The sequence below is a fragment of the Elephas maximus genome, chromosome 19 (assembly GCF_024166365.1).
Source record: "Elephas maximus indicus isolate mEleMax1 chromosome 19, mEleMax1 primary haplotype, whole genome shotgun sequence".
NCBI classification, from domain to species: domain Eukaryota; kingdom Metazoa; phylum Chordata; class Mammalia; order Proboscidea; family Elephantidae; genus Elephas; species Elephas maximus.
In genome coordinates, this window is record NC_064837.1 from 29,877,072 (window position 1) to 29,888,738 (window position 11,667).

General features: G+C 46.8%; 1 protein-coding gene across 6 annotated transcripts in view; it reads right to left on the reverse strand.

The window, feature by feature from the left end:
- Positions 1-73: 73 nt before the first annotated feature.
- RFFL (ring finger and FYVE like domain containing E3 ubiquitin protein ligase) overlaps positions 74-11,667 on the reverse strand; it is a 77,556-nt gene continuing 65,962 nt past the window's right edge. For 5 of the 6 annotated variants that reach the window (XM_049858767.1, XM_049858768.1, XM_049858770.1 and 2 more), the window contains 3 exons: positions 8,665-8,748; positions 7,470-7,680; positions 74-3,141 (listed from right to left, as the gene is read on the reverse strand). In XM_049858767.1, coding sequence (XP_049714724.1) covers positions 2,960-3,141; positions 7,470-7,680; positions 8,665-8,748 — 477 coding nt within the window. In that variant the 3' untranslated portion in view covers positions 74-2,959. The remainder of the gene's footprint in view (positions 3,142-7,469; positions 7,681-8,664; positions 8,749-11,667) is intronic. The other variant, XM_049858766.1, reaches the window with a different exon arrangement.

Here is an 11,667-nt window from a genome sequence, read left to right on the forward strand (position 1 = left end):
CTGTGGTTTATCGATTCTTCTGTCAATCTCAACTATCAGACCTCTGGCATCCTCACACCAGATGGAACAGGCATCTATATTGAAACTTTATTACAAAATTATAAAGCAGAGCTCTTCTGTAACAAAAAAATACATATTTGGGTTACTTCAACACCCAAGTCAGAAAATCTCAATATAAGCCACTTGAAGTAACACATTCACATCCAAAAATTTCAACAAATTTACACAATATATATTGAGCACTAATTCCTGTACAGCTTATTCGTATTAGTTTGTATCCAACTATTCCAATGTATTATGAACCAGTCAACTGTCCAAGTCTTTTAATACAAGTCTCAACTGAAATCTCAGCAATCACAGCAAAAGCCAAGGGATAACTGGAAGAATTAGATGTTGCCATGATAATGAAAACCAAGGATCCACGAAGGGTAGCAGGAGGATTCAGGGATAAAAATCAGGCTTTCCACCCGGATTCCCAATTCACTGGAATAAGATCCAGAACTCCCAATTTTTATTTAATGTAACAATAAAGAAGTTAAAAAAGCCAGGGTTGTTTGGTACCTTTTTTAGCTAAATGGAAACCGTCACCAAAAGAGGTTAAAAGATTTAAAGGTAAGTTTAAGTTCTTTCTCCAAGATGAATAAATGACATCAGTTTCTTAATTCTTCCTGAGGTTACTAACCAGCCATTGGGATTTTAGTTTCAATTCACGTCGTCCAGCAGGGAATTTGGGGCTTGAAAGGGGAGAGTGGGTGGGGAGACAAGGCCTCAACACAGAAAGCAAGTTACGAATTGGCAGAGAGCCAGCTTCTGCCCTGAAATTATTGCTAAATATTAACTGAGTTGCATATATGTAGACCTGTTTCAGAGTGGAACAGAGTAGCCGAATGAATGGCCCTTTGCTAAACTGGTAGGCATTGTAAACTATAGTATTTACTGTCCAGTAGAAAGGTGACTCCCCCCACTCCTACAAAGGCTGTGACCCAGAATCAGACCATCCAGGACTTGGTATAATATTGAGGTAAGTGGCCCAGTGTTCAGCTGACAATTACTTTCTGAAATTATCTCATTTCCCCAAAGGGGTAGTGGTTGATGATGGAGAGAAGCGTAAGTACGTCTGTGCCAATATCATAGGTCCCCTTAGAGGTTTCCCACTGCCTTCCAAAGTTACGATTGGTTCTTCTAGTCTGAGAGGTCTTGGCTACACACCCAGGTCTGCCAAGGCTTGTATAAGGTTTGCATAGTTCATCCATTGACAGTGGGAGGACACACAGCTCTTCTGATAGCATGTGTGTTTTGTGCTTGGCTGAGCTTCTCCAATAGACTTTCCTTAAGCCCTCTGCTCCTCCAGTGGTGTCAAGATCCTAAGCGGGCTCAAACCTACTCATTACATGGCTCTTCCTAAAGGACCTAGAGAATGCTTTTTCCTGATCTGCCCCCAAATTAGTAGACTGAGAAAGGAAATGGGAGTCGGGACTCCAGCAAGCTGTGGAATTAAGGCCTCTGGCTGCCTGTTCAAGGACAGAACCCAGCCTCCTTCAGTACCTTCTGACACCTCTTGGGACGTCTGTCCTACATGTTTGGTCACTAGGAACTTCATGGGAAGCCAGGCTGGAGAAGAGCAGACTTTTTGCTTAAGTCGCTAAACCTTCTATATGGAAGCCAGTGAGACCAAGTTTAGAAATTCCAGTGGAAAGAGAGGGACTTCATTCTCAGGGGAAAGTATTAGTTTAAAACTTATGCTTGTTGGAAAAGGAGGATCAGAAGTCAAAGTTAAACAGAAGCCACTCTTTCCTCCCAAAGCTTTCCCTTTCCTCATACACTAAAAGCAAAGATGGTGCCAAGTCAGGCCCTAAGAGAGGAAGCAGCAGAGATGACTCCCACACCACCCTCACACAGAGACGAATTCCTTAGCAGCTTTGGAGCCAGATGCTTGGTTGGCCCTCAAGGTGGGGTAAGGAGACTGACAGCTTCCAATCCCAGCCCTTAAGGAAGCAACTCTTAACTCTGAAAATTTTCAATAGTATTTGTGTTTGATTTCTCACCAGAGGTAAATTTCCATTTAAAAAACCCGTCATTGCTATCCTATGGAGTCAGTTCTGACTCACAGCAACCCCAGGGGACAGAGTAGAACTGCCCCACGGGGTTTCCAAGGCTGTGAATCTTTATGGGAGCAGATTGCCAGGTCTTTTCTCTCATGAAGCAGCTGGTGGGATCGAACTGCCAACCTTTCAGTTAGCAGCTGAGCACTTAACCACTGCGCCACCAGGGCTCCTTAACTCTTAACAACTTAGAAATTTTTCAGTAACATTTGTGTTTCATTTTTCACCAAAGGTAAGTTTACTGGTCCAAAATTCTGTGTCTGGAGGACCACTATTGGTCTGGTAAGCTAACATCTTTTTCATCCAAAGAAACAAATGGATTCTAGGCAACATACCAAGAGATGTCAGCAAAGAGCAAAGGTAGGTTAAAGCACAGAAAGCCAGAGGGACCAAAAATAAAACCAGGTGTGCTGCGGAGGAAGGGAACCATTTCTAGCAGGACTTCTGATGGATGGAACACAGAGGCAAGCTTCTTGGCAGGACGGGTGGGGAACAGGATGGAGGAAGGGTGAAACTGCAGGAGAAGGTATCTGGGTTCTCAGAGGAAAGGAGGAGACAGATCCAAGTTCTGGAAAGTCTGTTCATCAATTACTATAATCATTCCAAGGTCGTCGAAACAGGGTCTTGGCCGAGCAATCTGTACCAGTCCCACTAGCCTCAGGCTCTGTTGGCCAAGAGGTGCAACCAGTGGCAAGACGAGCATGCCCGGGAGTGACGTGGCATCTCTGTCTACCTTGGTCTTGGGAACATTCTGCAAATTTTCTTCTGTTAGTATGCCCCCTGTAAGCTGGCCAACCCTGAGCCCAGACACTCAAGGCTGTGTCCCTGTAAGGCACTGAAGAAGCCGGTACAAGCCCTCAGGATCGGAAGACGTGTACAGCTCGGATCACGTACTGCCGGCAGATAGGACACTCATTCATGCGCTTGCCACACTTGGTACAGGTCACCATGTGGCCACACTCCAGCAGAACACAGTCAATGGGTGAATCCATGCAGATCTTACAGAGGTTCTCCTCCAGGCCAGGTGACGCTGCTCCCTCTGTACAAAAACACACAGGGCAGGAAAAAAAGGGTGGAGGCAAAAGTAAGGAGATTGTCTAAGTGTATGGGGTGGTGCGGGTACAGAGGTTGGAGAGGGTGGCCACACTGAACAAACCCCCAAATCCGCACACCTTCCTCAAGTGGAGCTCCTCCAAGAAAACACTTCCTCAGTGACCAACTCCAGCGCTTGTTTAATGTACACCTCCTCCCAGAGGGCTATAGATTTGAAAGGTATAGCACGTGTGGATCAAATACATCCCAGAGCATGAGAACTAAGGCAAAGTCCTCAAAGCTTAAAAGAAAGAATTTTCAGACAATTGAGGCTGTAATATAGTGAGTGGCACTTAGGGACTCATCCCCTGAGGCAGAACATGCTGAAAAGATAAAAGTGGTTCAGGAAAGTTTAGATATAAAGGGAACTGGAATGAATGGTTCATTAAGGTTAATGAGGCGTATCTGTAAACATATCACCAATTTAATAAAGTCAAGGATCATGGGAGTCCCTGTGCCATCCCACAAACTACCCCTGGCTCCCTCTGAGGAGACTTCCTGGGTGGAGAGCCCAGCAGAAATCACTGCTCCCTCTTCTGTGCTCCCCCACACAACTGTGGCCACCCCCCTGGCTGCTTATCACACTGGATTACAGTTTTGAGTCTGCCTACTTATCTCCCTAACTCAACAAATTTAATCAATTTCCACAATTATATACTTAGCATTTGCTATATGCTCTGAGGTCAGATATTCATCTTCGAATCCCCAAAACTCCAGTCACATGATAGCTACTCTCTAAATGTCTGATAAATGAACTTCTCCAAAGGAATGACAACAGCTAACATTTACTAATGCTTACTATGTGACAGGCAGGGTCCTAAGAGCTTCACATGTATTAAAATTGAATCTTCACAAAAACTATGAAGTAGGTACTCTAGTTACTCTTATTTTATAAACAAGGCAACTGAGGCCAGAGTTAAGTGGCTTGCCCAATGGCACACAGCTGGTAAGTAGAGGAGTCAGGATTCAAACCAGGCCTTTGAACTGGTTCATTCCGGTTCAAACCCGTGCTGAGAATTTGTATTTCTGCCCTAGATATACTGAATCAGAATCTACATTTTTAACAAGACCCCCAGGTGATTCTTACATATAATAAATTTTGAGACCCACTGGTCTACTAGTGGTTCTCAGAACTGGTCCCTAATCAGCAGCATTGGCATTGCCTGGGAACTTGTTAGAAACGCAAATTCTCAGCAGGGGTTCGAACTGGACCAAACCGGGACAAACCTGTTCGAAGCCTTGATTCAAAGCCAGGCAGACTGCCTATGGACAGTTCAGCCGCCTGGCTAGGTGCCCGAGCACGGACTAACCCACCAACCCAGTGCCGTCGAGTCAATTCTGACCCTATAGAGCACGGACTATCCAGCTACTATTAACCAAAACCAAACCCAGTGCCGTCGAGTCAATTCCAACTCATAGTGACCCTATGGGACAGAGTAGAACTGCCCCATAGAGTTTTCAAGGAGCACCTGGCAGATTCAAACTGCTGACCCTTTGGTTAGCAGCTGTAGCACTTAACCACTACGCCACCAGGGTTTCCCAGGGCCTTGAGGGCATCATTAAATGTTCAGCGGCTGCTGGCGGTGGTGGGATACAGCTGGCATCACCAATGTTTATCTGCAAACAGGAAAACGTTCCTGTCCAAAAGCCCAGTCATCCCCAACCTGTCTTAAACGGTAGCCTGAACTAGGCAGTCATAAATGGGGGACTCATACATGATCACTTCTACCATTTGGGGTTTGGGGGCTCCACAGAGGTATGATCCCGTACCCTGTTGCTTCTGAACTTTCTTCGCCTCTTTTCTGGACTATTCAAAAAGTCAAGAAACACTTCCCGTAGGAGGCAGGCTGGCTACACAGGAGATAGGCTAGCTATGAAAGGTGGTGACACCTACTTACCTCCTTTGAGCAGCTGTTGGCCCTAACAGGGCAGGTTTTGAAGGAACGAACTATACAGATACCTAACATGAGCCGGAACTATTTATAGAATTCCAACGACTTGTTACTTCTCTCAGGGCTAACAATAAACTCATCCACTTAGCTGCCCAGCACTTTCCCAGGGAATCAGAAATGGAAACAAAGGCATCAGAGCGGATTAGCCTGATCTTGGTACCAGGTGGGTCTAGAACTCCAAATTGTTTTGAGGAATGGAGAAAAGCTCAACTCTCAAGAATTCAGACATAAAACTCTATCCCATTCTGAGCAAAAGGACATTTTACTTTACTAAATAATAAATCTGAGAAGTCTCCTGAAAAAGTGTCAAAATGCTTTGCAGGCCCCAACAGTACTGTGAGAAAGTTTTTCTTGGGGAGGAGCGTATAACCACATAAGCTCAAGGCTTTCAAAAGCTTACAGCACATTTTACAAAGATCCAGTCAGGATTCCTGCAGTGTGGCTGGGGGGTACCCCAGGCCCAGTGGGGGTCTTTCACACACAGGCAGGCATGCAGCAGCAGAGCTGGGATATGCATGTTTTGTCCAGAGAGCACCACACGTGATGCCTTTCCTGACCTGCTACCCACACAGACAAGGCTCTCTCCGGCCACCACCTTTCTTTTTTGGTTGATATCAGCAGCTGGTAGACAACCTGAGTGATTTCCCTGAAGGGCATAGACTTCCCCACCCAGGCCAGAGCTCACTGGGCACAAGGGAAAGGAGGGCCCTGCCCCCAAGGGTATGAACAATGAGCCCAGCGTGGCCCAGGCTCCCACACTCACTTTGGTGCGAGGGTTGTTAGAAATGCTGGCATCTGAGCTCACAGCAGACTGGCACCCAGGTCTGCCCCTAGGTATGCTGCTGCTCTTCCTTCACAGGCAGGGGAAAGTGAGCCTTTCTAAAGGTGCTGAGAAGCCCTAGGTTCTACCGAACTGCCCACACAGCCTCTCTGTGATGCCCATATGCTCAGAATTCTTAGCTGTTAATAGGCATCAGGATTGAAGGAGGTGAAGGACAGAGAAGCTAAGAGCCTAAGCCCATTCTCAAAAAACAACTACATACAGTTCTGATCTTCAGCACCACACACTGAAAAGGAAAGAAAAAGAAGACGTCTGAATACACTAGGACACGATGGCATGAGGAGAGTCTCCCACGAGCCCGAGTTCATTCCTGACTCCTCCCTGCTGGGACCCCGGTCTGCCAAGTGCCCAGACAGAGACTGGCCCTCCGTGCTCACTCTGCATACTGAGAACTCTCACACAGCGACTGCTGCTCGTGCCTCCAGTCTAGTCTTGGAAAAAGGTATTCCCCTGCTTTGCATGAACAAAACTGCCAAACAGGGAGGATACTGTATACACACAATGTCCTTTTCTATTGCTTTTGAAGCCAACATTAAAGAAAGAAGGAACCATCAGGCTGTCTCAAGCAGTCTGAAGTTCACAGGTGGAGCCAGCTCTTTATTTCCCCAGCTCTTCACAACACTCGGAGACTCTTGGGACGTTCCCAAAGGGAAGACTGAATCTCCATCTCAGTAGGTCTCAGTCTGTGATCAGGTGTGTAGCCAAACTTCCCCTACCTCTGATGAGCTCGAGCTACTGGCAGAGGAGAGCCTGAAATCCTAGCACACAAGGCCGCTCTGCAGGAGCTAAACCAGCTGAGGATGAGACGGGAAGATGAGGGTTCTGTGGTGAAATAATTTTAGGAACTGCTGAGCTCAAATCGGCTAAATGTGTTTGCCTTCTGCAGGACTTTTCTGCCTTTAACATAATAGTATCTACCACAGTCAGTAACGGAGGGACATACTGTGTATTTTTTCCAAAACTCATTTGGCCACAGAGCCAGGTATTTTACTAGGTGTCTCCTGAAAATGGTACCATGCAAAATGCTTTGGAAATGGAAAGGAAAAGTCCAAGTATAGGCAGAACAACAAATATATTCCCCTCACGCCGCGGGTGCTAAGATTCATTTTCTTATCTCCCAAGTATTTAGAATGAGTACGGTTGGAGGTAGTAGTGAATACAGAGGGAGTGAGGTAAGTGGGAAAGGCTCAGGATTTACAAACCAGGAAATCCTCAGTTTAAGTTCAGGCTCCACAGTAAACGGGGGACCTAATAATATCTATGTCACAGGTTGCTCTGAGGGTTAAATAAACATATAAAGTGCCTGGGCCAGTCCTGGCACTCAAGCCACAAATGACAGCTATTATTAGATGGTGCAAATGTGTAAGGTGACTTCCCCTCTCAGCTAAGAGGGTGGAAACTGAGTCAGGTCAATGACATCATGCTTTAGAGTGACAGCAAATACTCAAGAACTCTGTAGCTGCCACCCAGACAAGCCCTTACCCAGGTGCTGGAGTCCTTTCTGGTCTTTGTACAGCCACGTCACCCTCTCCATCAGCTCCCACTTCTCACAGCAGCCTTTGTAGTTGACGAAGTTGCGAGCCAGGATCTCCTTCAGCTGCCTCACAGTCAGCGCTTCAATGTCCTCCACGTTGGTCAGGTCAGACAGAGAGGCCCTCCGGCCTGGGACGAAGCTGTCCTCTGAGTCGAGGGACTGCAAAGGCAGAGATCAGAACAGTGGGCTCAGTGCTTGCCCTCCCGAGCTCTCTCTCCGGGCACCCAGAGCACTCATCACAGTTCTTTTGGTGACTGACCTCAAGAGGAGTACCAGGCAGAAACAGTATCTAGCATGGTGTTTTGCACTGCCAAACCAGCCACAGTCTTTGCTAGACCTACAATCCTGTGCTCAGGCACTGCCAGCCACAGACCAATGAATCACACGATAGAGAAGAAGCACTGGTTTGAGTTAGGATGGCCCTAATGTTGAATCCTGATTCATCCGCTAATTAAGGCTAAATAATATCAGACAAGTTGCTTACCTCTCTGAACCTGGTTACCCCCCTCTATAAGGGAGAGATCAGCAGTACCAACTACCCAGGGTTCCTGTGAAGATTAAATGTGGTAGCACATAAAATGCCCTAGCGTGGGGCTGGCCTTCCTCTCTCTTCTGAAGAGTTCTGCTCTCCCACAGAAGAGGCATATGTCCCTGGCAAGCACTCCTCTGTATATAACCTCAACCACAGCTCCGTGGCCCTGATGGCTGTGCTCCTGGACTGGCCCCTGCCATGACTGAGACATGAACTCCTTCTCATCGTTCCTCCTAACCATTTGACCACCTTCCCCTGACAATGGTGACTATGTGCTAGAAGCAGGAGGAAGGAAGGAGATATGCACAGTAGCACCAGGAGCCTGCCCTCTGGGAGCTCTGAGAAAGTCAAGAGACTGGAAACCACCGATCACGACGCTTGCTGGAACCCAGTGTGCCCTCACAGTTCCTCACTAGCACACTGACGGCTTCAAGGGTTCATCTGGAATGCTACCACTAGCCTCCTCCACCCCTGAAAAGAGAATTCAGAAGGACGATCACCCTCACCAATCCTTTTCTCTCCACTCAGAGTCTGCTGAGAGGTTCCTTCCGACATTAAGAGCACAAGTGAAAGGTCAAAGGCATAGGCACAGACGCTAGCAGAGGCCCCACCTGGGTCTCCTCCTCGGCAGGTACTCTGGCTGTGCTCTCCAGGTAGACGGGTTCCTCTTGGTCCTGAGACACATGGCCATTGGCCTGTGGGAAGAGAAAGGTGCCATCACATCCAAAGAGATGGGGGAATTTTCATAGCGTGGTCCTCTTTCTGTTCTTTCTAGCTCACACTATATCCAAAATGTATTCCCATCTCCTCCAAAATAGCATTACAAAAGCATGCTCTCTAATACTGGCTTTGTGAGACAGAAAAACGGTAAAAGGAGACTTCAATAGATAAACTGCTCCCTCTAGAACAAGAGTGCACTAACTCTGCCCACCACCAGGATGGCATCAGCCACCACCCACCATCAACTCAGTCTCAACTTGTCCAGTCCACTGTGGGACTACTCTCTAACTGCCACAGATTCTTCTTGATACTGACCCAAAGCTGCCCTCCCTATAACTTCCACCCTCAGCCCCTGGTTCTGCCCCTTAGACCAACATCCACGGTTTTTCCCATACTGTTCATATTGTATCTTCGCCCCAATCCACACTAAACCTCCCTGGTTCCCTTGACTGAACCTCGTGAGACAAAGTTTCCAGACTCCCACCACTCTATTCCCCTCTCTTCTGGCTTAGTTACTGCTCTCACATTCTAGAAATGTGCTCCAACCAACAGGGCACACTATGACCAAGGGTTGTCTTCAAATCTGGCCACTAAATTATTTTAATACATCTAAGAATCTATTAGCCTGACTTGACAAGACAATGCCTGCCCTACTCTGCTTAGAATTCTAACTTCTCAAAAAGTTCTTCCTGGGTTTTGCTTTAGGAAGTTTGCCAAAGAGTAGTCAGAACTGAGCACCCCGATCCCATCACCACTCAAATCACAAACCCCTTACCAGGCTCCCCTTCGTCCACTGCTGCCTCCCAGCTAAGGGCCTGATGTGCACTCAGGGCAAGATGTCTGAGCTCACGAACCTTTTCTACTAGACCCTGGAGCACTGGGAAAGGGACACTTGGAGAAAGCAAAGTCGCCCACTGTCCCCCACCACCCTCCTGAATCAGGATGCCTGAACCGGAGCTAACAAGAGGCGGCAAACTGATACAATATGAAATGTAGAAATAACCAAAAAATGCCAAGTGACGAGAAGATTACACACGGAGCACACGTGTGGGGTGCATCTCAAACAAGCCTTCACGAACACCCTTAGTTTTCTCTTATTTTACTTAGATGTGGTGCCCACTGGCCTTTTGGATCGTGTCACTTTGGAGTTATGAAAAGCCTTTCAGAACCTACTCTGTTCCTAAGTAGACAGCCTGTGTATGTCTTTTTTCCCCAGAAACAGAAACTGGATTTTCTGCTGCAGAGCATGCTCTTGGCTTTCCAGTTTGCCCACTGGCTAAATCAATATCTACAACTCCTGTCTGTCCACGATATTGCTTACTCCACATACTTTCTTCCTTAGCAACTATTGCCAAGGCATTAAAGACAAAGGAGAGAGCCCTGGTGGAGCAATATTTCGAGGTGATCTGCACTCTAGGTGCAGCTCACGTGTGGACTTCTTGGGTAGCCTCACACTAAAGTTATTTAGCATCCTCATGCCTGTTTTTCCTGCTTGCAAAATGCAGATCCCCCCAGAACAGGGCACGTAAGCTGACACTAAGGCCCTCTGAAAACCTCAGAGGAAAAATACTCAATGAGATCTGGTACCTAACCTGATCTCTAGTTGTCATCTGGAAATTTCTGGATAATGACTTACACCCTTCATTGAAAATCCCACTCAACGGTTCTTCAAGAAAAAATAATTTCCTCTTTAAGTGCCTCTCCTGGCTCCGCATAAACAAAGAGGAGTGCCCCAAAGAACCAAGGAAAGGGAGGAAGTCACAGGGGGAGGTAATATCTGTCCAGTAGATACAGCCCCAGAGCTTAGGAAAGAGTTAAACTCCAGCTGGGGAGAAAACATGCTCAAGCCAACAAAGGAGTTAAGCGATTTTACTGCAGTTAAATCATGCTATCACACTGGCCTTTATGCCTCAGTGCCCATCAAGAGCTGAAGCAGGGGCCGAGTCCTGGCAAAGGAGCTGATCACAAACAAGGGGCAGCAGACATCCACACCATGTGTGGGAACTCACAACACTAGTTATAGACTAGCTCTAAGGAGCTCCAAGCTCTTTATGCAGTGAAACCTGTGAGAGTCGAAACTCAATGGCTCTCCTATAGCTCTCTGTTAGTAGAAAATATTTGAGTTTCCTTCTCTAACAGGTTTCCACCTTACACAGGTTCTGCTGTATGTGGTATCACACTATTCAGCCCTGCCAATATCCTAGCAAGAACAAAAGTGGGCTGCTATTGCTAACCCCACCTGACCGCTGAAGCTCAAAGTCTGTCCAAGGTAACGAAGGAGTCAGTGACAAAACTGGATGTGGAAACGAGATCTTCTAGATTCTAAGCCCCTCACTGCTGCCCAAGCCATATAAACAACAGGGTCATCTGTTAGGTACTGAAGCCTATCTATATGACCCCTCTACTCCTTACACACATTTGATAAATCTGGTACAAAAGATCTCTCTAAAGTGTTAAAAAGCAAAGATGTCATCACTTTTAGGACTAAGGTGTGCCTGACCCAAGCCATGGTATTTTCAATTGCCTCATATGCATGTGAAAGCTGGACAAAAAATAAGGAAGACTGAATTGGTGCCTTTGAATTATGGTGTTGGCAAAGAATACTGAATATACTATGGACTGCTAGAAGAATGAACAAAATCTGTCTCGGAATTAGTACAGCCAGAATACTCCTTAGAAGCAAGGGTAGCGAGGCTTCATCTCACATACTTTGGACAGGTTATCAGGAGGGACCAGCCCCTGGAGAAGGACGTTGTGCTTGGTAAAGTAGAGGCTCAGCAAAGAGAAGACCCTCGGTGAGATGCGTTGACACAATGGCTGCAAAAATGGGCTCAAACATAACGATTGGAAGGATGACGCTGGACCAGGCAGTGTTTTGTTCTGTTGTACACAGG